The sequence below is a fragment of the Cuculus canorus genome, chromosome 5 (assembly GCF_017976375.1).
Source record: "Cuculus canorus isolate bCucCan1 chromosome 5, bCucCan1.pri, whole genome shotgun sequence".
NCBI classification, from domain to species: domain Eukaryota; kingdom Metazoa; phylum Chordata; class Aves; order Cuculiformes; family Cuculidae; genus Cuculus; species Cuculus canorus.
This window is the reverse complement of record NC_071405.1, coordinates 39,786,008-39,812,991: the sequence shown is the minus strand read 5'-3', so window position 1 is coordinate 39,812,991 and position 26,984 is coordinate 39,786,008. Positions and strand designations below refer to the sequence as shown.

Genomic DNA, 26,984 nt, shown 5'->3' with positions numbered 1-26,984 from the left:
CTAAACTGTGTCCAAATCCTTGAACGGGAAGGTAGGAAACACTTCCCTTTATGACTAATAGAGGACCAGGCTTGCTCCGTCCTTCAAGCTTAAGGAATATAGTTGAATACAGAAAAGATACGAATGAAAAACATGGTGGCTTAAAACATCCTCTTCCCTTTCCTCAGTCTCTTGGATTAAAAATCTGTCAGAACCAGTAAAGCTATTCACTGTCACAGGCGATAACTTCAGCTCTGAGCCATCTTCTGAAGGGAACTACATGAAAGAAGACACTTGTTCGGCTCCCTCTTCGCACACCTAAATCTTACCTATTTGACAGCTGCAGAAGCATACTTAGTCTTCCATGTTTGACATAAAATTCACATAGAATTTCTATTGAATTTAAGTATCTACAAAAGATGGAGGCTACAGAAAAATTCCTTCTCTGGAACTTCTCAAATAAAAAAAAAAGTCAGCAGGCATTTGCATCAGAATACAAGGACAGGGCTTGAGAATTGTAACTATGTGAATCCCAGCACGAGCAGCATTCAGTGTGGCAGGTTGTCCCTTTCTGCTGTACTTGGACAACCCTTCATGTTAGGAGGACTCTTTTTCTTGAACACAATAGGAATTCAGCAGCTCTACTGAACATCAGCCCCCACCTCATTCATTACATGCTCTCTCATTCTCAGTCTTTCTTCTTCCATTTCAACCATGTCATCCTCTTCATTTTTGGGATCATAAACTTTTTCTAGCTGAAATTCAAAAGTAGCAAATGTTAGTTTGAAAAAAAGAGCTGCTCATTCAAATGACAGAACAAATTTGGAACAGTAGTGAGATATAGCTAAAAACACGAGTTCACCCTTTTTCCAATAGAGAGAGAATGTGTGTGTGTAATTCTCTTTTGGCACAGTATATAAGTAACAAGTGAGTTTTTCACTGCTAAGAATGAAGTCTTCAACTAATTCACATGGGCTGTTGTAATTCAGCACTGTGGACATTACAGTGAAATTGACCTTGGCATGCACAGTCTGATCCTACATTTGATCCAAAACAGGCAGTTTCCATGTGGTTTCTGGAACAGGAGAGAGTATTTTTTTCTACCAGAGCGTGCAGCTGATCCTGTAAGCGTTCAGGATATCACAAGACAAACTGAGTGTTTAATTTAACAGTCCACTTCTCTTCTTGCACAATGTCTTTCTGGTGAGCTTATGCTAATTTGCTTCTACTTAGCTTTCTCAGCCCTAGACAATTCTAAGGCCCCTGACTATTTGGTTTTAAACTACAAAGCTGCAAAACGATGAGATCTCTCAAAAAAAACTGCCATATATCTTCTTTTTATTAGAGGGGATTATGGCAAAGTGTTGTTAGAAATTTGCATTTACAAATTTAATTTCTTCAAAAAATTACGGTAGTTTGGATTTATAAACTTCTCTATACACTTTATAACGTTTCCTCCCCAACTGATGAAATACAGAAAAAAGTGTAGAACTATATAGTGACAGCCATAGTATTGGATCTTTTCAGTGTGAAGTTTAGGTTTTTTTATTCTGTGAAACAGAATCTACTGGAAAAATTATGACCAAGCCCTTTAGTTTCCTCATTCATTCTGTAATTCCCATCACTGTATAATATCAGTACATTACTATCATTAACCCTCTGGGAGACATAGTAGTACTAATAAATGCATTTTCACAGACAACAAATAAAGGGTTAAAGGGACTAAAAGTCTGTCTACTTTATCAGATATACACGTGCTCCAAACTAGCCAGATACAAAACATGGGAAATTTCTGCAGCCACTTCCACAACATGCTGTCTTTGCACCAATTCACACAAGCGTAACTCTTTATCTTTCAACAAGTCTTATAACTTTAAAATAGCACAGAATGAGCACAGCTACCCAGCTACCAGGCTGCATCTAGCCAGAGCGGGAGTGCAGATCTCTGCAGTGCAATTTAAATAAGTATAGCTATCCCATGGCTAAATACATACATAGATGAGTATTAATTATAAAATCTCAAACAAGCCTGTGGCAGAAAAAATCATGAACACTAGATCTCTGTGTCTGAGTCCCGTGCTTCAACTATTTTTCTTTCCCTCTTTTGCAGAAACATTAAGGATGCACAAAACTTAGCACGAATACTCTAATCTGTAGTCCAAAGCCCACAAATATACTTGGAAATACAGATATCCCTGTAACCATTTACTGAAACAAGTTAAGTTTCTAAACTTTTTTTTTTTTACCTCTTTAGTAAATAGGGCCTCCAGCTCCTGCTCATCCAGGAACCCATCATTATTGACATCTACAAAATGAAGTGTTGAAAATACAAGTTGAGTAAGTACACAAAGTAATACATGTAACAGTTCTCCACGAATCAAGTATCAGCATATGCATTTCACGTGGATTAAAAACCTCATTTAACAAGATGCTGGTTACATAAATCATCTTTCTCTTTAGGTTTTTATCAGGCATTGGCTGAACTGTATTGTCATTTTTCGTTGGTTGGTTGGACGAGTCTGGAGCAATCCCCCTACCTCGTTAGATCAGCAAAATTAAATAGGTCACAACAGGATTGTACAGATTGCAAACGCCAAAAAATATTGCTGAGAACAAGTCCCAATTCAATAACTAAATTTGTAAATATATTCAGGAGTAACAAAAATCTGCAGGAAAAACTTGGTTAACCAACAGCATGACTGTCCAAGAAACTAAATTACGTAAATATCTATATAAATACAGAGCACTTGAGAAGAGATCACTGTAAAATGGCTTTTCATAACAAACGCAGAGAGAATACTTGGTAACTAACAATCCATCTTTTATCCTACATTCTACTCTGAATATCCTTATACAACCTCTGAAATTGAAAGAGAACGTCTATTTCAAGTAAGTCTTATTATGAAATATTTTTGTTTAATTGCTTTGAATTTTTTTTTATACAGTAAACTCTAAAGCAAAAGGTTATTTCAGCTATTTCTGTTTTGGTGAGATTTGCACAAAAAAGCTACCAAAACATTTCGGAAAATTATCTTTCAAGATCTCTTTCTAGAAAGAATTAAGGTTTAATAACTATAATAAAGATATATTTTATAAACCAAGATAAAAGCTCAAACTGAAGCTGGAATACTTTTCTTCAGCTGAATTATCATCCTGGGATTAGTCAAAATCTATGTACTGCTCAGCCCTTCACAGCCCAGTGCCAAGCAGGATCTGCTTAAGGGTACTTTATGATGAAGCATTTAGCACTGTCAGAATATAAGGTTATTCATTTATATGATCACCCTTAAAGCAAAATGCCCAGTGAGATGCATCCTTATCTCTGTTACTATTTTACTGTCTCTAGCTGCACAATGCACTGAAATAGAGAGAAGGGATCGGGGAGCATTTGGAGGTTTGTTTTATTAAGAGAATCTTGAAACTTCTGAAGAGGCTTGGCACTTCTATGGCCATTCCAAAGATAAGGGGTATCTGGCACTTCCCTGCAGCGATGATGAGAAAGCAAGAGTCCCTACACACACCTCTGAGGATTTATTCCTAATACATAGTGTATAAGCAAAGCCATAGTTATGGACAGCCCTCTAAATACCCATACTTCCCTGAGAAATCACTACTGGTTATTGGCTGTATGATTTTATGAGTAGTTAAACAAAAACCTGTCTTCAACATTTAAGCTTCATTTAAAACTTCGCAGTAAACATATATGCATTAACATACATATTTTCTCCTCTACACTCTGCAGATTCATCCAAATTGCTTGAGGTATATGACTTCATCCTAGCAGAAGATAAACTTGCCTTCAGCAGAAGATAACTAAGTCACTTCACTTGTTCACTAAATTAAGCTAAACCGCTTACCGTGCAATTTGAAAAATGTTTTGGGGTCAAATTCATTAGGATCTAGTCCATCTGCTTCTTCCCACACCTCTTTCAGTTGATCTTTGCTTCCCTATAGATTGGTTACAAAGAAAAACTATTCAAAAGACAGTTAAGTGTAATTTTTCTGCATTAACTTTGCATTACAGTTTCTCTGAAAGGTTTTATTTTCTCATTAGTCATGTTGCAAATGGAATCAATGGAATTTTCGGTAATTCCCTTTTGGTTTAATATTTTCATTAGGCAGAAAGGCCGAGGGAAAAAGGGAATATCAAGGAAATGCATATTTTGTAGAAAGGGATACCTGTAATAATCAGTCACGGCTACACAGACTTCATCTAGAAACAATAACTGGAGGGAGGTAAATCAGGTAAATTCTGGCTTCTTCCTCATTAGTTCTAGCTTTCTCATAAATAGTAATTCTGTCAGCAAACAGTATAGAAAAAGTGGGGTATGTGTAGTGGGATTTGTAATGCTCTCAGCAAGGTTTCCACACTCTGCTGCCATGTCAAAGAGAAGAGGTAAAAGCTGAGAGTAAACACGATATACCCTTCATTTTATTAGCTTTTTCTCTCTGGAAAGGAAAGCTTTCACTCCATCATGTAGGAACAGACTGTGGCCTTACAGGATGGTGAACTTTAGGGTGATCTCCATGTTTTTTCTTCATCTCCTGAAATTTGGATTCTTCTCGTTGCCTCTTTTCTTCATCCAATGTTTTCAAATACTCTCTCCTCTCATGTTCTTTCATCATCTCATATTTCTTAAACTCCTCATGCCGCGTCTTATCATAGTTTTCCAGGTCACTTGTAGCCTAAGAATATAAATATACGTAGACAAGACTTATGCCACCTGATTATGTTAACACATATGACATTAAAAACACTGTATTGTTCAGATCTGTGGGCAAGGCTGGCCATATGGCAATTCTCCTTTAAACAAGAGGTAGACTAGTTGGGGGGTTTCCTTTCACGAGACAGCGATGCAAAAACTTCTCTTCTCACTTTGTTAATAGAAATTTGTAAGTTCAACTGCTAGAAAATTCTTGCAACTACACAGCACTGCAAGAAGTCATCAAAGTGTCCCCTCTCATCAACTAATTCAAGTTTAGTATGTTCCATTCTAATTGAGTGCAGCTTAATTTATTCCTCGTTTATTTCAGAATGAGAACATTTGTAGCTTATCCTAGAGTTTAACAAAAAACTGCCTTTGTAATTAATGGGAGTTAGTTTGCAGTAGCTTAATACAGATTACATTAAAAAAACAATTATGGGGAAAGAAAGGGTGTGAGGGAAGAATTTCTGACAAGTATTTGTATAGAGTTCAGAGATGTATCGTTTTAGACAGCTCAAGTTATTAAAGGATGTTTTGCTACTGCTTTTCAAAGTAACATGCTCAGACCTGATTCAGTGTCTCCAGTATTTACATTTTAATTTTCAGATTCACTCTACGTTTTCAAAAACACCCCCCTAAATGGCCCATTATGCTTTGTCAATATTGCAGCTGAGAAATGACAAGAAAAATAATATCATAAGAGAAAGAACTACCCCACTGAGGATATACTTCCCCTAGACAACCTGAATTTTCCCAGAAGCAATGCTCAGAAATGGTGAGAAACTTTACAATATCTACATAGAAAATAATTTTATAGAAAATTTTCTAAGAGTAAAAGAAGTCCACAAAATTCAAAGAACTCTTAAAATATACCTTATCTTTCAATTTATTTTGAAAATATAAAAATTGTCAGATGCTCATGAGAGACATGCACTGCTCTCTAAAGCATATTTGAGGTTAAAGGTTTTTTTCCCTTGGGGAAGGGTATTCTTCCCAGCAGTGGAAAGAAGCCATGCCGTGCTTAGCTTAACTGCATCCCCTTAAAAAACATGCATCGAACCCTACACACACCTCTGATCAATACTGAATCTGCTAAACAGACACTAAATGCCGTGCCCAGCAAATGCAATTTCTAATATTGGTATCTTAAATTCTAGTCTTCTGAAGCTTTGCAGCTTGGCGTATCTAGAAATAGATCCCAAAATTCAAATGGCTAGTTTAGGGATGATTGTTTATATCATTCTGTGAGACATCTCAATCACTTAGAAGGAGAAATCATAAAATACACTTGGGAAAAATGTACCCCTACAAAACTGTATTTAATTTAAATGGTCCCAGAAAGGCCTTTCATTCCCAAAGCTGATTGTACTGGTACATGAATCTAAGTCATCTTAAGATTTTTTTTGTTAAGCCTGAAATTTATGGGCATTAACACACACTGACACCAGTTTAGATGTTCAGTGGAGACAACTGACTTTTCTCTGAAAACTAAAGCCGCATGTCATTCTTGAAAAAGTGGTACACATAGAAGTATTTGCCTTCAGCTAAGAAAAAAAAAAGCACAGTAATACCAAAAAACCTCACAGTAGTTTCTATCTAACACTCACTGCTTTGATCAACATATCCAAGTCTTTAGGTTCAAACGTGTCAGGATTCTGATGGTTCAGGTGCTCAAACTGTTTAAGGAGAGCCTGATGGTCTATGCCTGTGTCTGAAAAAAACAAGGTACAAATGTAAAACATTAAAATAAGTTTGAAATCAAGCAAGATCAGGAAGATACAAACTCTCATAGGCAAGCTTGTGCATTTTAAATGCTTGAGGTTCCCTGAGGACTAGGTAATTTTTTCACTGTTGGAGGAAACTATAGCAACACTTCTAAAGTTGCTTTTCCCGAACGATATCGGCAAACTTGATAGCAGTTTGCACTACATTCCTTTTGAAGCATTACACCAATAATTTAATACACACAAATTAAGGCTTCTGTTTCAGCAAGGAAACACACAACCAATTTGAGCTTCACAAACCAAGCAAAACATTTTATTCCCTTTTATATAAATGAGGAAGTTGAAGTTATGTGCATATCAAAGCTAACAACTTGCACCTTTTTCCTGAACCGGGAGAAAAGTCTGACTCTTCTATTCCCTGTACATTTTGCAAACAATTTACACGTGGCCAAAGATGCATGCATGATAGGAGGTATAATTACATCAAACTGGATAAGCAGGTATTAAAATTTCCTTTGCGCAAAACAATTAGTGCAAGAAAGTGGAGAGTCAGGTGCTATGTCTAAAAGATACAAATGCTCCTCTTTTCCTTATGACAGAAACTATACCCAACAATGTCAACACACAACGCACTAACAACAAAGCACATTTCTACAACAGACTTTTCTAGCTGTCACCGTGGTTTCTGACTGCTAATGCTAGATAATAATGCTATCTTGAGCAGCATACCCTTTGATATGTTATGTATAACAATTTTAACGAGCTTTTACAAGATGACTTAGCAAAGAATACTTTGTTTTAAAAAAAATGTAAAACACAATTCTGAAAATGTTATTTTTTGTTAAACTATGTCTTACACTCAATGCTGCATTTATATTATCACAAAACAGCAAACACTGCCTGGGGCAGACTTCAACCATCATTCCTTCCTGGTGAGATCATAATTTCTGTCGAAGTATATGGGGCTTAGCCTGTTTTTGAAACATTTTTTAGAAGTGTAATAATAGGCTTTAAAAAAAAAAAAAAAAAACCCAAACCAAAACAAACAGAAAACCCACAAAAAAAAAAAAAGCTCCCGAACCTATTTTCCTCTATTCTTTATATTTATGGGAAAAGATTAATTCTATTTGACAGTATTTACTTGCCATACTTCTGTATTATCTGAGACCCAAACCCTAACATTATTCTGTCCTGTACTGATCAGTCTAGCATGATCTTGGCGCACATGTCTAAAAACACATCTGGATTGGGACTGAATATATGCGGAATATAATCTCAAATCTGTTTTTTTCTTAAGCCTAATCCATCTGAGAAGGAAGAAATCAGGGGTGGGTGTACTTTTTTGTTTGTTTGTTTTAGACCAAATAGAAGACTAAGATAGTAAGTGGTGTTGCAGGGGAAAGAGTAACAGAAGAAATAACAACTCTGTCCGCTGTTACTATAGAATGCTCTTTTGTAAATGTTCCAAGATGTGGGACAGGTGTACAGCTGCAGCTGTATTTTATAGATAATCCGGCCATACTTGTTGTATGTCATGTGAAGTACTCGCTGGCAGGGCTGATTATAGGCTTTACAAAATATTTTCCTACTCCCAACGTTTTCACATCCAAGTGGCCATCTGAAATTCGTAACTGGAATAATCTGTTCTTGTTCTTTCCCAAATGTAAGATCTTACACTTATACCGCAACAGATCTGGTCTGTTGGGGGGAATTATTTTTCCAAAGCACATTCTGTTAGTTACTCTTCATTTATGGAAGTAGAGAGGGTTAGAAGTAATCAGTCCATTAAAATATTAAAAAAATTCAAAATACCCAAAATTACTATATACACAATCGGTATCGTTAGCTGAGGAAGATGAACATGAGGTCTAGCAGGTACACAAGGCAATGCACTGACTCCTGAGAAGAGGATACCATTGGACTGGGCTAGAACTTTCATTAAAAGGAAGCAAAGAAGAGAAAGGTTATCTAATGCCCTCAGCCAATTCTATAGTATTATTCATTAATTATACTATGGTAGCACCTAAAGACTTAATTGTAAGGGTACTACACTGTAAATATCTTTTTTCCTCAACTAATCTGATGCTTTCCTGACTCTAGTAACATCCTCATATACTTGCACACGCATACTTCTTCAGTATATTTGCAACCTCGAAATTCAGCTTAGCCTAGAAGACAGATCCTTATTCTTGGAGTATTTTAAATTGATACACTACTTATTCAATTCAGCGGGACCCTTCAACATTATTGTATTGTTATTAAAAAGTTATCTGCCCAAGCAAATTAATGATCTTTGTTTATGAGCAACTAATTATCTTCAAAAAGAAACCACTAGTTAGAAATTTACAGAACTAGTTCTAAATGCAAATTTCAAAAATTCTTCAGTAGTAAGAAATGAAAAGGCATAGCACCTCTTCCCACACAAACGTACAGTAATCAGAATCACTAGAAACCTGTGTTCTTTATTCATTAAGAATTAAGAAAATGCCACGGAGAAGTTTTTTCACTTCAAATGTTTCTCATTATTCAGGACCTTAAAATTGCTCCTAAAGTAAGAAAAATAATCTTCTAAACTGAAATTCTTAATATTTGCTATAAATCTGTACAATAACTAACTGATGGAAAAGAGCCTTAAAAGAAGGAAAACTTCTGTCTTAACTGACTGTTAAAAAAACTTATCTTCTACCCTTAAAGACATGAAATGCTAAGTCATCTTGTATTCTTAAACACAGTCCTACTATGTTACTAGTTCTCAATAAGTAATCTATAAAGTGATGCACCACAAAACCAAAAAAAGAGGATGAGAAAGGATTAGGAAAAATCCATAGCCAGAATCAAGTTTAGTTATTTATAAAACACAGATGGCCTTTCTCCCCAGTTTCCTATAAAGGTGGGTCTTTACTGGCCTGAGGCCAGCTCAAAAAGGACACTCACTTTCAGCTTACAGTCATTTTTGTTGACAGCAAACAAACCATAACTGATGGACTTTGGGCACTTCTCCAATACAATCCCATCTGTTAACTCACCTAGTTAAATTTTATATTCTTACCTTGAACAGAATCCATTTTAGCTTTAATTAACATTCTTAATCTTGCCAACTCTTGTCTTTTCAGTTCATCCAGCCGCGTTCTCACATGGTGGCTTACTAAATCAAGTTCTCTGCTAAGTTTTCCACTCTGTCAAAAAGAAAAAGTTATGTATAAAAAATAGAAGAAAGTAGCCTTTAGGATAGATATGAGCTGCAAGACAGCAGACTAGTGACAGTTTTTGACAATACATAGCCCACACTGTAAGAATCTCAAAATATTTTCAAAGAGCAGATTCAAAAAATTTTAAGCCTATGATTACAGAAACAGAGGGGAATCCTAAAAGCTTTTTGGAAAGAGAATTTCTAAGTATCTTGCTACTCCAAAGAGAAAAAGCATGACCTTGAAGCAGCAGTACCTAATAATACATAAGAAGTGAAAATTTATTCATCAAATGTTCTCAAATTAGTTCAAAAGATCTGTGAGATGCACACAGAGAGTTGTGTTCTTCATCCACTTGATGATGGCTGTAAGACTTGAGAGAAGGTACAAGTGCAGCAACAGCCAACAAGTATACTTACCAGGATCTGGAAAATGATAGTAACCTTCAAGCGTTAAACTAGATGTGGCACAAATGCAAGAGGAGCCAAATGCTGCCAGTGGCAATATGAAAGACTAAAGGAAATGCAAAAGGCAGGAACTCCTCTTTAAGGCTATCACTTTAGACTGTTTCCTACCAGCGCCATGATGAATTTCTAACTCGTAAAAGGAAATGCAGAACAGACAGCACCTATAGCCAGAAACTACACTAGAAAAGACAAGAATGTGGTAAAGTTTTGGAGAGAGTGCTGCGTGGATTGGCACAAAAGGAAGGACAGCAGCGGAGAAAGACAGATTTCTATTTTATTCCTATATACGCTGACTTTACCTCTAGCACAACTCCTCAATTTCTCCAGCCTTTAAAGTCTGACTTTCTAGCAATTCTCTTCCATGTCATCATATTCATTTGTGATACACTTATCTTATTCTCACAAGGCAGATAACCTCAATGTTTAAAACAGCGTTCCAAATTACTCAGCAGGCAACAGCGAATGAGAGCTATGCTTGCTGCTGTTTTGATGTACATGAAGGTTCACCTACCTTTAGGACGTCTTGAAACTGGCTATCTAGTAGACAGGCAGAAGGGAGAAATTATACATTCAAGTATACATTGTTGAGGGTTTTTTGTGTGCTATGAGATATTCTTTAATGAATGGAAGTTCTGCTGTCCCTTAACTAGAGACAAAGACCTAGTAAGAGTTAAATACCTAAACAAAAATTAGAGGAAATTTAAGCTCACTAAAACTGAGAATACGAAGAAAGAAAAGGAAGAAAGAATGCAAGATACATGGCTCACGATTGTGGATTTAATTAACCTTAATTTATCTCTGGTTTTGTACCTACCTTTATTTCCTCTATATCAGCAGTCTGGAGCTTCTCCCTGAAATGCTTATCTGTTTCCAAGACATCTATTACTTGCCTGAGATATTCATCATAATAAAGTCCTGTATCCTTAAAAAAAAAAAAAAAGAATGTGAAATGAGAAAAGAATATACGACCAAAATTTCCTTTTGTTTAAATACAATGATAAAACTGAAACTCAAATCTCAGGAACACAGGCATTGTAATCTCTTACATATCTTCATTTTTTTTGATTTGCATTATTGCCCTAATAACAATTTATTCTTATGATTCATTTGTTTCAATTCAATTTAAATGGAACATCACCACAGTAAACAGTAGACTGTATGACAATACTGGCTAATGTTAGTTTCCTTCCTTCAAGTAATTCCAGTAAAGAACATCTAATTTTCAGGAAGGGATTTCGCCATAGCCAGACTACTAACAATTAGGAAAAAATACCTATCAGTTAAATTTCATTATACTTACTGGATTTTCTACCTTCTCTCCTTCAACGTGGCCTTCTCCTTTGACTTTTGTCTTATCTATGTCTATAGGTACAGCTTCCAAGGCCACTAGGATACATGTCATCAGCAAAATACACTGTTGGGGCAAGACAGATAGCCACTTCATCTGAAATGAGACCAAGACACAAAAATTAACATAAACAACATTATTGTACTGTTACGATTAGAATTTTTTTACATTCCCAGATAGATACCTGTAATAACCCACTTTCCACGTTCTACTGCTGTCATGGAACATTAAAGCTCAAAGAATTAAATACAGCTTTAATTTTTAAAAGCCATTATTACACAAGCAGATTTCCTCTGAATATCTTACAGTTGTGTGTCAAATCTAAGTTGTACTGTAAAAGCTCAGAGGTTTTTAACATGTTGAGGTATTATCAGTGGTTCCACAGAACCAGTGGCAACACCCAATGTTCAGACACTTGTTCAGCATGACCAAGTCTTACACAACTAATACTGACACTCCTACTCTAAACATATCTTTGCTGAAGTTATTGGAAAACTCCTAAGGATAGTCATGGACACTGAATCAGATCTTAGTGCAACAATGCCAGCAGTATTTATCTTACAGCAATGGAGTATGCCTAATTTGGAGTCAAGATCCCCTCAAAAATTTATTTGCAAGAATAATATTTTACCATCCTGGTATGGGCTCGGTACTGGGTCCAGTCCTGTTCAATGCCTTTATCGATGACCTGGATGAAGGCATTCAGTGCACCCTCAGCAAGTTTGCAGATGACACTAAGCTGGGTGGAAGTGTCGATCTGCTGGAGGGTAGGGAGGCTCTGCAAAGGGATCTTAACAGGCTGGACTGCTGGGCTGAGGCCAATGGGATGAGGTTTAACAAGGCCAAATGCCGGGTCCTGCACTTGGGGCACAACGACCCTGTGCAGTGCTACAGACTGGGGGAAGAGTGGCTGGAGAGCTGTACAGAGGAGTAGGACCTGGGGGTAATGGTTGACAGCCGACTGAACATGAGCCAGCAGTGTGCCCAGGTGGCCAAGAAGGCCAATGGCATCTTGGCTTGTATCGGAAACGGACCAGCAGGTCCAGCAAGGTTATTCTCCCTCTGTACTCGGCACTGGTGAGACCACACCTTGAGTACTGTGTTCAGTTCTGGGCCCCTCACCACAAGAAGGATGTTGAGGCTCTGGAGAGTGTCCAGAGAAGAGCAACAAAGCTGGTGAGGGGGCTGGAGAACAAGTCTTATGAGGAGCAGCTGAGAGAGCAGGGGTTGTTTAGCCTGGAGAAGAGGAGGCTGAGGGGAGACCTTATTGCTCTCTACAACTACCTGAAAGGAGGTTGTGGAGAGGAGGGAGCTGGCCTCGTCTCCCAAGTGACTGAGGACAGGACAAGGGGGAATGGCCTCAAGCTCTGCCAGGGGAGGTTCAGGCTGGATATCAGAAAAAAATTCTTCACAGAAAGAGTCATCGGGCACTGGAACAGGCTGCCCAGGGAGGTGGTCGAGTCACCTTCCCTGGAGGTGTTTAAGGAACGGGTTGATGAAGTGCTTAGGGACATGGTTTAAGGGAGTGTTAGGAATGGTTGCACTCGATGATCCAGTGGGTCCTTTCCAACCTGGTGATTCTATGATTCTATGATCCGTGTTGTATCCATATTTCAAGTTGACAGAGACTCCTGAAAAAAACAATCTTCACTCATCCTGAAATTGTTTCTGAGGCTGGGGCTTTATTAAGCCAATCTCCTCTAGACTTTCTTTGGTGTCTTACATGGACCTAATTTGCACATAGTTTGATATGAACCGAGCACTTTTGAGAGTTCTTGACCTCTGCCTTCTCCCGTCCTATTAAATTTGTTTGAAAATAGAATACTTAAACAGTGTTAATTACAGGAAATCCAGCTACAAAAGTAATGATGGTAATCTGGTATCTGACAGCAAAGTCAGGCTCTTGAGACAATTCAGCCAATTCAGCCTTTGACAGTCCACAGTCTCTGAATATTCTATAAAAAAACTTCAGTAAACTCCACTATTATGCTAGTAACATAAACCACCTCCTGGAAAGTGAAAGCTGCCAGTCAAATACTGTCTAAAATCAGCTTGGGTGTGTCAAATAAAAAGACATAATATTCAAGAAATGTGCACTCAAACAAATCAAAAGTATACCTACTACAAGAAGAATTTCTGTACAGGTGCCTTAACTAGTCAAGCACATAATTCTGTCAGAAGTACTTATGTCTACCAGCTGCAAATCTTTTTTTCGGGGGGAATGGGTAGTGGATGGCAGAGGGGAAAACAAATTGTAACTACAGTGTCAGCGCTAGTTTTCCTGACTACATGTTCTAGTACTTGACAGTGAAGGATTATTTTTGCTTGGATTAAGCTGCCTCTTCACTAAGGCAATAAACGTAGATAATGGTATGTACTTAATATTAAGCACTGTTGACACCTTTTATTCATAAAAGTATTGTGTAAAAGAAAGCACTCTTATTATAAAAAAACCTGAAATGCATACAAGACGTACAAGATGCACAGAGATATTCTTTATTTTGTTGCAGATGAGGAAATAGCTGGAGATAAAAATATACCCACATATCCATCTTTTGTTTTATATGTCAAAGGCTCCAGGACAACAAGAATTCTCTGAAACTGTTCTCTCTTACTCACTTCTCCAGCAGAAAGAGCCTAAAAGGATTCTGCCCAGTTATAGCAAATACCTGTTACTTTCCTTTAAAGAATGGCTAACATCTGATCCTTACCAGATGGGACAACAGCAGCTACTGCTACTGCCATATTGAGCATATCAGATTCAATGTCAGCACTACTGTAAGCTCCACAACAGCAAGTATAATCAGCTTTGCCTAGGTCATTCCTTTAAAACAAGCAAACTCACAAACGCAAACTAAAACTTAAACTGATTTGCTGAACTACTAAGTTAATTTCTACACTTCTACACAAGCTGCTGTCTTGCAGTGACTTTAAAGAATTGGTGAATCGAGGAGTTAATTATTCACTATAACTTTAAAAAATGCCAATATTCCAATACTTCAGATGTTTTAAATTACAGAATATTGTATGAAAGATATGCCTAGGTTTGTCATTTCAAGAGGATTTAATCACAGGAAATTATAATAGCAATCAAATAGCAGGGCTTAAAATTCCTAATCTTGAAGTAGATATCAAGCCTGAATATTTTTGAGTGCTAACTGGATACTTCTATAAACTAAATCACCAAGTTAATGGACTTGCCCAGAAGTCTCTCTTTCTGGCCCCATACTGGATCTTCAGTCCCAGATAGGTTACTAGGGCAGATCAGCAATGCTGATGTGAAGTCCTGAGCTAGAGCTATCATTTTTTATCTGCTAATGGCACAGCTCATTTTATGTACAAACATCATGGATAACATTAATAAGTTAACAAATGTTATGCAGGTGATCGGTTTTTATCTGGCAGATAGTCATCGCTCTACCGTCACTTGATTTTCTCTGTTTTGCATGGACAAGATCACCTGATTTTGTCCTGTTTTCCAAAAGCAGATTGCCATGTCTAATGTTAGAGTCATTCTTTGAATGCCGTTGCCTGTTATTTTAGCCTTACCAAGGCATTTTTTATATACCTGTAAACATATGAACACAGTTAGATCACCATGTAGGCTTAAATACGACAAATGGAAAGTGGAAACAGCTTAACCTATGCAGCAGGTTTGACAGAATTAGAAAATGGTGTTTCTGTAACAGGCTATCTATAATATGACAAGAATGGCAAGTAGTTCTACAGATAATGTGCTGTGTGAAACTTCTCTGTGAAACATCTGAACCTGTCATTCACTTACCTCATTCACCACTTATCAAAGGCCTAAACAAACTAAGTGCATGGGTCTGCTGACTTTCTGTGGGATTTGTGCTCATGGGCAATTTGGGTTCCCTTGGAAACAGCGAAATTTGTAATTACATGCTGTCATATATAATGGGAAAGATAGGATGACATCACAACACGTTCTTCACATCTATTTGATGTAATCAGCCACTCTGAAAAGAAGGCTATCTTCTGCCCATTAAGCAGTTTTGTTTCAGGTTATGCATAGGGTGTTTTTATTGCAGCTCTTTTGATAAAAGAAGCCAAAAAATCCACATGTACTAGGAATAATTAAAAGCAGATAAGATCAAAATGGAAAAGCATAAAATATCTCAATCATTGCAGCTAGCTTTGCAGACTACTATGCTTAATACAGGATTTCCACTAGCATTTTGAGGAACCCAACCGTTTACACAATCTGTGCTATAACAAGTACATGGGAAATACAGTTATTAGAATAAAAAATAATTACATAGTAAAAACACAGTTACTGTATTTAGATTCTATTAGTTCAAGACTAGATTCATCACAATTCCCTCAATAAAAGTAGATGACTAAGACATGTCATCTTTAGACGATTAGAGTGCGACAGTCACTAAACATACTATATTCTGACACGTATTAGAAAGAGAGAAACCAGACCCATTGCAAATTCTAACATTAATCACCTGCAAGAAAAAACTCAACACAATTCTCAAATTCAGCAACTGGAGGGAAGACAAGGGGCAGGATGAGACGAATACTAGTGTTCCAGTTTTTGTTCCACTAAACACTACTACTAGAAGCTCATTCCACTCTCAGCCTGTTACTAGCTACCTTCAAGAGTTCCTGACTTTTGAGAAACCCATTCCTGGATGCTCATCCCTTCTCAGGCATTCTAGGGTGAATCTAGATGTCTGTCCTTCTTCTGTAAGGACTAGGAGCCACCAAGTCAACAGACAATCTAAGTGCTGCAGAAGAGGTGCAATGTCAATGCGATCATTGTCATCAGTGGTACACAACACAGAGCACATAACCTCATGCCCTGCCACAGATGCAATGCTTTGAAACTATTTTATTACTGTTCTTCCTACTGCTATATAGTTTAATAGAAATACAAATCGTTATGGATCTGCCCAGCTGACTGATTACTTTCTTAAAGACAAGTGGGCAGAGCTAATAGTCCAGTTGTCATCTGGGAATTAAGTGATTTTAGTCAAAGCCATGTAGCCCACACAGGTAGCAAAGAAAGGCAGCACAACTCTAATCTACTAGTATCAGAAATCAATCTCATTTTTCCTATAGGTATAAACAAACAACTCTACTTGTGATACATAAAGAGAACTAATCTAAAAGCAGGGCTTTAGAATTGACAAATACTGTAGTTTATAAACAAAGTCAATATCCTAAGCTTTCAGGAAAATGAAAAATTAAGACCCTCTCTGAGTAGAAAGTATTTTAAAAAAACAGAGCAAGAGCTGAAAGAATGAGATAGTCAGCAGAAAACAGAGCCACTAATGTACTTGCATGAACAGAAAAATACAATTGGAAAAGAAAAGCAGACTGTCTGCCAGAAACCTTCATCGTGATCCCACTAAGGTTAAACACAAATTCCTATCACCTTCAGTGTAACAGGATCAGACATTTGAATTATAAAGACTTATGGGCTTTGAAAGATAAGTACAAAATGCAGCTTCTAAATTTTGTTCTAGCAACACTAGCACAAGCAGCTAAAGATGGCATTAGCACACCTATTTTACACAACTGCCAGGTGTTTATAATGTAAAACTGAAAATTTACCTTTTTATTAACACCTATTGCCTAGAAAACAGCATAATTCTGGTACCGATGTCTCTATCACCTTCCTAGCAAAGCACAAATATTTTTAAAGAAGTAACGCTCAACGTCAAATTTTCTGAAACTGAGATATTAAAAACATACAGCGGTATCAGTGCAGAATGTGTAGTGCCTGCAAGTCTAGAAGGTCAGTGGACAATTATGAGGCAAGAGAGCACAACACTATAAATGTCAGATTGCACATTTGCTCTTGCCAAACCCATGCACACCATGATGGGCAACATAAACATAAATCCAGACTTACAGAACATACAAATAACCCTACTTATTCATAACACTTCATGCACACCCGCTGTATCTGACATGGAAGTAACTAAACTTGTGTGAGGTACAGTGCAGACATGCAGGATGATAGCAATATTCTCTACAGTCATGACTGTACTGTGGCTTCCTGTTTCAATGCTGTACACTGGAGAAGTGAGCAATCTGCATATGCAGTGCTGCGTTTAAAGTAAAAACAGGAAAGAGATAAAATAGATCTACTTATTTTCATATTTCTAAGATTATTCTAACCTCAGCACTAGAATGGGAGTATTACAAAGATTACATATGAACTATGTAAAGTATTCCTTTGCAGTTTGTCCTAGTCATCTAATAGCTTGAATCTGTTTTCACATCTCTGAAATTGATATATACCTGTCCATACATGACAGTTTAAATAGAGTATGTTTAATTAATTCCATTAGTTTTCCCCATTTCTTTAAAAAAATTGCAAAGATATAAATTTATTAGCTTATAAAACCTTAAAAAATACATTAAATGTTTGAAATTAAGCGAAACATCTTAGTCTTCTGCCATATTTTCTGTTCGGAAATACCTGAAATATCAGTGTTAGTTCCTCTCTGTTCTTTCAGGAGGACTTGCTGCACAGACACTGTAAGCTATCATACCTTAAGCAATGATGGAAGTCAATGACTCTGTAGCTAATGTATCTTCTTCACAATGTTAGTTTATGAGTTAAACTGTTATTAGCACAGATAAAACATGGTAACAATTTTGAGAAGCAAGTGCAAACCCATTTCAGCTCAAGACGCCAAGCAAAACCTCTGCTTGCCGTGAAGACACCTTTTCACTAGGTCATCTTGTTTACCTTGCTTAAATTCTTCTCTTTTTACTTGTATTTACTACATTTTACTCACTGCACCTTATCTGCTTTGTTCTCTTTAAAGTACTGGCTGATAAAACAGCTTTTTTTTTCAGTTTCTTAGAAAAGATAGCATGCCTCAGTACTGCGTAGTACAACATTTACTGACAGAACCTTTTTTTAAAAAATATACACTTCAGCTCTTTTATTAAATGAGTCACTCTAATGCTGGGGAAACCACACAGTAACACAAACCATGAATAGTCCAGTGGGAAAGAAGCAAGTGCTATTTACAATACAACTGTATGTCAAGCAAAACGTATGGTTGCTGCTACACATGCTTTGCTCTGTCATAAGGCAAGTTTGAAAAGATAGCTGTTTTCCTTCTTGTTGCAGTGTTAACGGTTCATTATTCTAAAAACCTGTGTGGGCATACACAAATATACATACATATTTACAATACTACTTTCCTCCAAGGAGCTTCCCTAGAACTTTTGTATCATTATTTCAGAAAAATAAATATCATTGTCTACCAAGCTATCTTACTAAGTGAAGAATTCTGAAATATTAGTCCTGTCTCTAAAGGAACTTGCATGATTTTATCAATTCTTTCCAATAAAGTGGACTCAAAAAAAAAATTAAGCCAGTACTCAATCAAAATCTTGTACTGAATTCATAAAATCACAGAATGCTTTGGGTTGGAAGCGACCATAAAGATCACCCAGTTCCAAACCTCTGCCAGAGGCAATGACACCACCCACTAGATCAGGTTGCTCACAGCCTCATCCAAACTGGCCTTGAACACCTCCAGGGATGGGGCAACCACAACTTCCCTGGGCAACCTGTGCCAGTGCCTCACCACCCTCACATTGAAAAATTGCTTCCTAATATCTAATCTAAATCAACTCCCTTTCACCTTAAAATCATTACCCCTGGTCCTATCACTGCACTCCTTGATAAAGACTCCCCCTCTACCCTTCCTGCAGGCCCCCTTCAAGTACTGGAAGGCTGCTATAAGCTCTCCCTGGAGCCTTCTCTTCTCTAGGCCAAACAGCCTAGAGACAGTCAGAGGTGGTCCAGCCCTCTAATCAGCTTCGTGGCCCTCCTTTGGACTCAATTCAACAGATCCATGTCCTTCCTTTGCTGAGGACTCCAGAACTGAACACAGTACTCCAAGTAAGGTCTCATGAGAGCAGAGTTAGAGGGGGAAAATCACCTCCCTCGACCTGCTGGTCACACTTCTTTTGATGCAGGCCAGGATATGGTTGACTTTCTGGGCTGCAAGAGCACATTGATGGATCATTTTGAGCTTCTCATCCACCAACAGCCTCAAGTTCTTTTCTTCAGGACTACTTCAAACCATGCTCTGCCCAGCCTGAAACTGTGCTTGGGATTGTGCTGACCCACATGGGGGACCTTGCACTTGGCCTTGTTAAACTTCACGAGCTTCAGACAGGCCCACCTCTCAAGTCTGTCAAAGTCCCTCTGGATGTATGCAATTCAATGCATATTCGATAAAACTCTTACCAACTTCAAAAGCAAATTTAAAAAAAAAAAAAACAAACAAAAAAAACCACTACAAATACAGCTTCCTGCATTAAAGGTTCAGTTCCCATACAGGAAAAAAAAAAAACAGCACACCTGGAATCTCACAAATTCATTTTGTATAAATGTGAACAGCAATTCTGTCAGTGCTGGTATAAAAAGCAGCCTCATTTCAAATACGCTACTACAAGCAACTAAAGCATTTGCTCAAACCCTAATCTCAAATCAAGAAGTATTTCAGTTCTTATACTAACCTGCATTTTGCTCTAGTCAACAACAGACGATGCTAAAGTAAACCTTGGATGCTTCATTACTTCAAGGTACTTGCTTTCTCCTTTCAAAAGGAAATGCAAATTAGCTAACAAGAATAAATCTAGATCTAATGATATCGAACCAGACTGAAAAATATTTAGGCACTTAATTATAGCTTCCTAATGAGATTTATTTCCCTTATTTGCTAATTCCATTGATTTCTACTTGCTTAGGAATCCAAATACACAAAAATGTCCCACTTTCATTTTATAAAGACTAAAAAGCATGCAAAATGTTATCATGAAGTCTATATACCTCCTGAATTACCTGAGATGAAGAACAATATTTACAACTAAATATGATTAAAACAGTTCTAAGAAAATCCAGCTTCCTTCATTCTTCCAACTCTCAAATCATGTGTAGTACAAAAGAATAAAAGCTGTTGAAATTAACATGAATTCTGCCTCTGATTTAATTTGACTTGCCTTAAGTACCTGACCATGGTTTTAGCTCCATACAAGCATACCACTATCCAGAAGGCTTGTGGATACTATGTACCTAACAGGAACTTCATAGAGATCTCTTCTGCTTACCAAGCAATAAAACAGACCTAAGAGTACAACACCTCACTAGAAAAACACCTTTGTTGCACACGAGTTTAAATCAAGGCAACACTGATACAGGCTTTTAGCTTAACAGTAAAGGATTTTATCTATCTTTGGTAAATTGCATTTGTTTAGTCAGTGTATCACTAGAAACGTAAGTCAATATTTCCACATCTCTGACATTTGAGTCAATATATAATAATATTTTCCATTATTATCTAAGAGTACCACTGCTCTCCCCTGTCATGATTACAATTTCATTTATATATGTATCACTTGTGGACAGCTTTTGACAGAAAACCTTTAACTTGGTTTATATGAACCAAAAGTTTATGTTCAGCACTACTAGTATTACTACATAGCCAAATCATGGAAACTTCTCCTTAGTCTTATAAAACCAAAAAAAAAAAAAAACAAAAAAAAAAAGAGTTCTTTTTGTCATTGTTGCCTAGTTTTTATTTGCTTGATGGAGTTTTCTGAATATAATTTCAGACACCAAATAACGGTATCTCAAGCTGTATTATAGAATCAAATCGGAAGCAAATTTACATCAGCCTACATTAGATGCCTTCACATCCAAAAGCTAATGGAATTTTTAAGCAGACTCAATGGGCAATGTTAATTGATGATTTTGTTTTCCCCTTTTTTATGCTTATGCTAGTTATCTTGGTTGGAAGTGAATGAGATTTCCTTGTTTAAAGATAGACTTACGTTATTACATTTTTAATGTAAGTATCTTTCTTATTCTAAAAATAAACACTGCTACCATCAAAAGATTACAGTAGCAAATAAAAGGGAAAATACAGTTAGGAGATACTGTATGTAACCAGGCTAATAATTTGCAGCGTGTGTTGGATGTTGCACTGCGACTGTACAAGATCATTGTGTGGCAAATGACAGTAGAGATATAAGTGGATCTTAAATGTTCACAGAAATTTGGGCATGTCCCACAAGTCTTTTGTGAGTTTTAAGCAGAGGCCCATAAAAGTTTCAACAAAACCTGGTTTCAAACAATTTTTGAGCAGCCCTTCATCTCGTATCCAGTTTTTAGAGTAGGAATCCTTCCCATGTTGCTCTGTTAAGTTGCGAGGGCCAGTCACTTCAGAATTTGGGGCAGAACTGCATCAATACTGAGTCACCTACAGGACTTTTCTCCAGACCAGGTGTATTGGGTTGGCATGGCAGGGTTTTGGTAGCAGAGAGGCTACACAGGTGGCTTCTGTGAGGAGCTGAGAGAAGCTTCCCCCATGTCCAACAGAGCCAATGCCAGCTGGCTTCAAGACCCATTGCTGGCCAAAGCTGAGCCAATCCGCAACAGTGAGCCTCTGTAACATATATAGAAAGGTAAAGAAAAAAAAAAAAAAACTGCTGGGAAACAACAACAGCAGAAAACGGAGTGAAAATATATGAAAGAGCCAAGTGTACACCAAGGTCAGTGAAGATGGAAGGAGAGGAGGTGCTCCAAGCGCCAGAGCAGATTCCCCTGCAGCCCGTAGTGAAGACCATGGTAAGGCAGGCCATGAAGGTCCACAATGGAGCAGATATCCAGCCTGTGGAGGATCCCACACCTCAGCAGCAGATGTACCCGAAGGAGGCTGTGACCTAGTGGGAAATCTGTGCTAGAGCAGGCAGGCTCCTGGCAGGACCTGTGGACCCATGATGAGAGAAGCCAATGCTAGAGCAGGATTGCTGGCTGTATTCGTGACCCTGTGGGGACCCACGCTGAAGCAGTCTGATCCTGAAGGACAGCCTGCTCCCACAAGGGTCCCCCACAGGATCACAAGGAGGGAGAAGAGGCAGAGAAACTGGGAGTGAAGTTGAGCCAGAGAAGAATAGAGCGGTGGAGGGAAGATGTTTTAAGATTGGTTTTATTTTCTCATTATGGTACTCTGATTTTGATTGATAATAAATTAAATTAATATTCCTCAAGTCGAATTTGTTTTGCCTGTGACATTAACTGGTGAGTGATCTCTCCCTGCCTCTATCTAGATCCACAAGCTTTTTGGTATAGTTTCTCTCTCCTTTCCAGATGAGGAAGGGGAATGATGGAAAGGCTTTGGTGGGCACCTGGCACCCAGCCAAGGTCAATCCACCAAAGGGGGAGAAAACAAGATGACAAAGTAAATCTAAACCAAACCTCTACACTGAACTTGATGCTGTGCTTCATTGTTGTTACTACAATGGTCTAACTTTCAAAATGCTAGACATTATTTCTCCACAGCAAATACTTACAACTCAAACAGCAGAGTCTTTTTCTCCTACAGGATGACGGAAAACTGTTGCCAAATGTGAAATCTTTTGAAAACCACAGCCACGTTCACTTCAGAAAAGTTAGCTCTGTACAGCCACATTTCATAGAATGGTTTGGGCTGGAGACCTTAAAGATCATCCAGTTCTACCCCCCCGCCATGGGCAGGAAACCTTCCACTGGAGCAGGTTGCTCAAAGCTCCATCCAACCTGGTCTTGAACACCTCCAGGGACGGGGCAGCCACGATTTCTCTCGGCAATCTGCTCTAGTGCCTCACCACCCCGCACAGTAAAAAATTTCTTCCTAATAGCTAATCTAAATCTCTCTCTTTCAGCTTAAAACCCTTCCCCCTCATCCTACGACCGCACTCCCTGATAAAGAGCCCCTCCCCAGCTTTCAACCTCTTCTGGAACATTTCCCAAGCGTTTGGGCTGACACCGGAGGGCGGAACAAACGCAGGACTGGGAAGGTTCACCCTTTATAAAGGACCCAGCCCAGCCCCGGACAAAGCCCCGCCGCCTCTCCGGAGCCGCCAGGTGTCCCGGTCCCTCGCGGTGCGAGGCTCTCGCGTCCATCCACGGCAGAGAGGTGGAACGGGATGATCTTTAAGGTCCCTTCCAACCTCACTATTCTATGATCACCCCGATCAGCCCCCGTGAGGAGCCTCCCCTGCTTCCCGCCCTCCACCCCGTCTCCTCCCTCCCCCCGCGGCGCTACCTTGGGGCGCGCGAGGCCGAGGCGGCTGCTGCGCGCGGACGGACACGCGGACGGCCTGCCGGGACTCGCGGCGCGCTGCGACAGCCGCACGGCGGCCGTTGCTATGGGCACATGTCCCGCCCCTCGCGCCGCGGCGATTGGCCGGGACGGACCCCCCCGGGGCGGCGCGGAGGGATCTGATTGGGCAGCTCCGGGCGCCGCGGAGAGAGATGGCGCGTGGCGGGACGTGGCGGGAGCGGAGCCGCGCGGCGGTGACGTCACGGGGAGCGGGTGACGCTGTCGCTGAAGGGAGGTGCGTCCGCATCGGGCAGAGAGGGTCATGGAATGGTTCGAGTTGGAAGGGGTGTGAAAGATCATCCACTTCCAACATCCCTGCCGTGGGCAGGGACACCTTCCACCAGACCAGGCTGCGCAAGGTCCTATCCAACCTGGCCTTGAACACCTCCAGGGATGGGGCAGCCACAGCTTCCCTGGGCAACCCGTGCCAGGGCCTCACCACCCTCATCGTGAAGAAATTCTTCCTTATGTCTAGCCTAAATCTGCCCCTCTCCAGTTTATACCCATTGCTCCTAGTCCTATCACCACAAGCCTTTGTAAACAGTCCCTCCCCAGCTTTCCTGTAGCCCCTTCAGGTACTGGAAGGTCACTATAAGATCTCCTCAGAGCCTTCTCTCCTCCAGGCTGAACAACCCCAGCTCTCTCAGCCTGTCCTCGTATGGGAGGTGCTTCAGCCCTCTGAGCAAAGAATCACAGAATCATAGTATCATAGAATCACTAGGTTGGATAAGACTTCTTGGATCACTGAGTCCAACTTTTCCTATCTGCCACTAAACCATGTCCCCAGGTACCTCATCTACCCATCTTTCCAATATCTCCAGGGATGGTGACCCTGTGGGTGGGTCACCTGTGCCCGGGCCCGATCATCTTTGTAGCCCTCCTCTGGACCTGTTCCAACAGCTCCATATCCTTTCATATCCAACTGGGAATTCCAGAACTGGACGTAATACTCCAGATGACATCTCATAAGAGAGGAATAGAGGGGCAGAACCACCTCTCTGAGGTATCCTTTGCAGGACTCCTGTTGCGTACATTGACACATCCATGAACGTTCGCTGTGAACCTCTCAACTGACATGTTGTTGTTACAGGTCCAGTTGTGAGTAGATGTGTGGAACTTGAAACTGTATTTTTCAGAGACTGCTCCTTTTTGCTTGTTCTTTTTCACCCATTTGAGCCTTATTGAGTTCAGGCTTGGTTTTCCTTACTTTGGCGGGGGGGGGGGGGGGGGGGGGGGGGGGGAGGGGGGCGGGGACGGTCAGGGAGAATCTTGTCGATTAAACAAGTTAGGAAACAGTTTTCAAACTGTACATTTGCTTATGCTCAGTGTAATCTTGGGATGCGATTTTGTGCATCTCCGTTCCTGCTCTGTTCTGAAGTGCAGGACCTGTGGTTTTGGACTGATGTCTTCTCTGCATTCTGGGCACTAACAGTGCTTTATGCAGAAAAATTATTTTTAGTGTATATGTAAATGATATAGCAAATACTCCCTACTTCCTATAAAAAAATATATAGTTATGGAATCAGGATAGATTCCAGTTGTAAACTATTACCTCTTTAGATTCTGTGAGCCTGTAGTCATATTTAAACACATACAGGTCCTTAAAAAAGTTTTATCACTGTGCATTGTGTTTCTGTTATTCTGATTTATGAGATAATTAAATATCTATAAGTTGTTTAAGTTTTGTTTAAGAAACTTTGTAATGGTTTACACAAATGAGAGAAAAAAATAAATGATTGAGGGATTTGTGCAGTCTGGGCAAGATACTTGTAACTGTCATGGGGTTTTGGATGCTTAACTATAATGAGAATGGGAGTCCAAAGTGGTGGTTGAAATTGTAGCTGCTGGGTTATGCATGTGAAAGAAAAATGGGAATGCAAACTATCTGTAATGACATCTGCGGTAATAGAAAGCTATTAAAGTCATAGGGCTGGCACTACTTGTACTTTTCCCTCTCTCTCAAGGAAATACCGTTCAGTACTATAAAGTCATTTTTCCATAGTATTTTTCACTTTAGAAACTGAGTTTTGTGGTCAGTTAGCATTCTTTACTAGTTTGTAAACTATAATTTGGGGGATCTAGAAGCTGGAATTTACTAAGCTTAATTCATATTTGCTTCAGTAATCACAAACAGGTTATAGCAAATAAATAAACAGCCCTGCTGGTGGGAACAGGTGAAACAAACATACAAGCGTACTTAAAAGTTCTGTTGAAATCATGCCATGAATATGTGCAAAAAGAACCTGTAACCTTCCAGTTCTGTATTTTATCAGGGTAAACCACAACATTGCACAAGGAGAGTGAGTTGGGACCAGACCTTTTGACATGTCACAGGCTCCACGTGCATGACTCACTGCTGGCAGGGAGATGATGCTCTGCCTGCGTGGCAGTGACCCAGAGTCTTCACCTACGCATTCTCAGGAGCTGGTTATGTGCTATCTGCTGAGGCAGGAAAGGAAACCTCTAGTACTGTGGGTGGTGTTTGGCTGTAACTGACTCAGTTGGCCTTCTGGGAACACGATTGTCCTCACCTTCTGCAGCTTAGTTTAAGCCTCATGCTACTCTGCCATACTGTTTTTTTGCCTCCTGTATTTGAACAGGTGTTTGCAAGGCTACAGGTCAGATCAATTTGCTGCTAGGTTTTTGAAGATATGCCTTTTTATCCCTGCTCTTACAAGCAACAGTCAAGAAGGGGAGTATGGGGGAGAGCTGGAAATTCTCTAAACAAGTATTGGCACCAAGAGGAAAAAAGCTGGGGAGGGACTGTTCAGAAAGGCTTGTAGTGATATGACTAGGGGCAATGGCTGTAAACTGGAGACAGGCAGATTTAGACTAGATATAAGGAAGAATTTCTTCATGATGAAAGTGGTGAGGCACTGTGTGTAGCTGTGCCCTTGTGATGGGCACATTTTGCCCTCATAAATATGGGATAGCCCACGTTTTCTCCAGTCAGGCATGATGTCAAGCTCTTTAATGGCAGATCTAGAATATAGAGAGGTAAAAATGTTTGTGGCCAGTTTATGCAAATAGGCTGCAAACCAACAGGGTACCCAAACAGTAGTGCAATCGCTGTACTGACACTGGCCAATACATGCATGAAAAGCCCTAGTATATCTGAATGCAAGAAAATTCATCTTGGTGTATACCATGAGATTAAAACACACTCACTACAATACAATTACAAGGTTTGTTCTGTTACAATTTCCTGCTTTATTTCTAAATCATTTTCTAAATTTCTAAAGCATATTTTCCCTTCTGTTATACGTTACAAGATGGTGTTATGCTTCTTGAGATTGATTCTTCTTTTTCTGGCCCTTGCCTTTTTTTTTTTTTTCCCCAACCTTTCACTTAATTGCTTTGGGTTTGTGTGTTGGTTTTTTTGGGTCTGTCTAGCTCAGACCTCTCCTGGGTTTAGTCACA

The 26,984-nt window shown here is 39.2% G+C and overlaps 1 protein-coding gene across 2 annotated transcripts in view; it reads right to left on the bottom strand.

Moving 5' to 3' along the window:
- The window catches only part of NUCB2 (nucleobindin 2), a 31,287-nt gene extending 7,635 nt beyond the window's left edge, over positions 1 to 23,652 (bottom strand). The window contains exons 1-10 of one of the 2 annotated variants that reach the window (XM_054067100.1): positions 23,508 to 23,526; positions 19,939 to 20,018; positions 11,365 to 11,508; positions 10,879 to 10,986; positions 9,459 to 9,585; positions 6,293 to 6,396; positions 4,480 to 4,665; positions 3,837 to 3,927; positions 2,226 to 2,284; positions 642 to 734 (exon numbers count right to left, since the gene is read on the bottom strand). In XM_054067100.1, the coding sequence (XP_053923075.1) occupies positions 642 to 734; positions 2,226 to 2,284; positions 3,837 to 3,927; positions 4,480 to 4,665; positions 6,293 to 6,396; positions 9,459 to 9,585; positions 10,879 to 10,986; positions 11,365 to 11,508; positions 19,939 to 19,944 (918 nt within the window). In that variant the 5' untranslated portion in view covers positions 19,945 to 20,018; positions 23,508 to 23,526. Of the gene's footprint in view, positions 1 to 641; positions 735 to 2,225; positions 2,285 to 3,836; positions 3,928 to 4,479; positions 4,666 to 6,292; positions 6,397 to 9,458; positions 9,586 to 10,878; positions 10,987 to 11,364; positions 11,509 to 19,938; positions 20,019 to 23,507 lie in introns of both variants that reach the window. The other variant, XM_054067101.1, reaches the window with a different exon arrangement.
- Between the last annotated feature and the right edge of the window lie 3,332 nt (positions 23,653 to 26,984).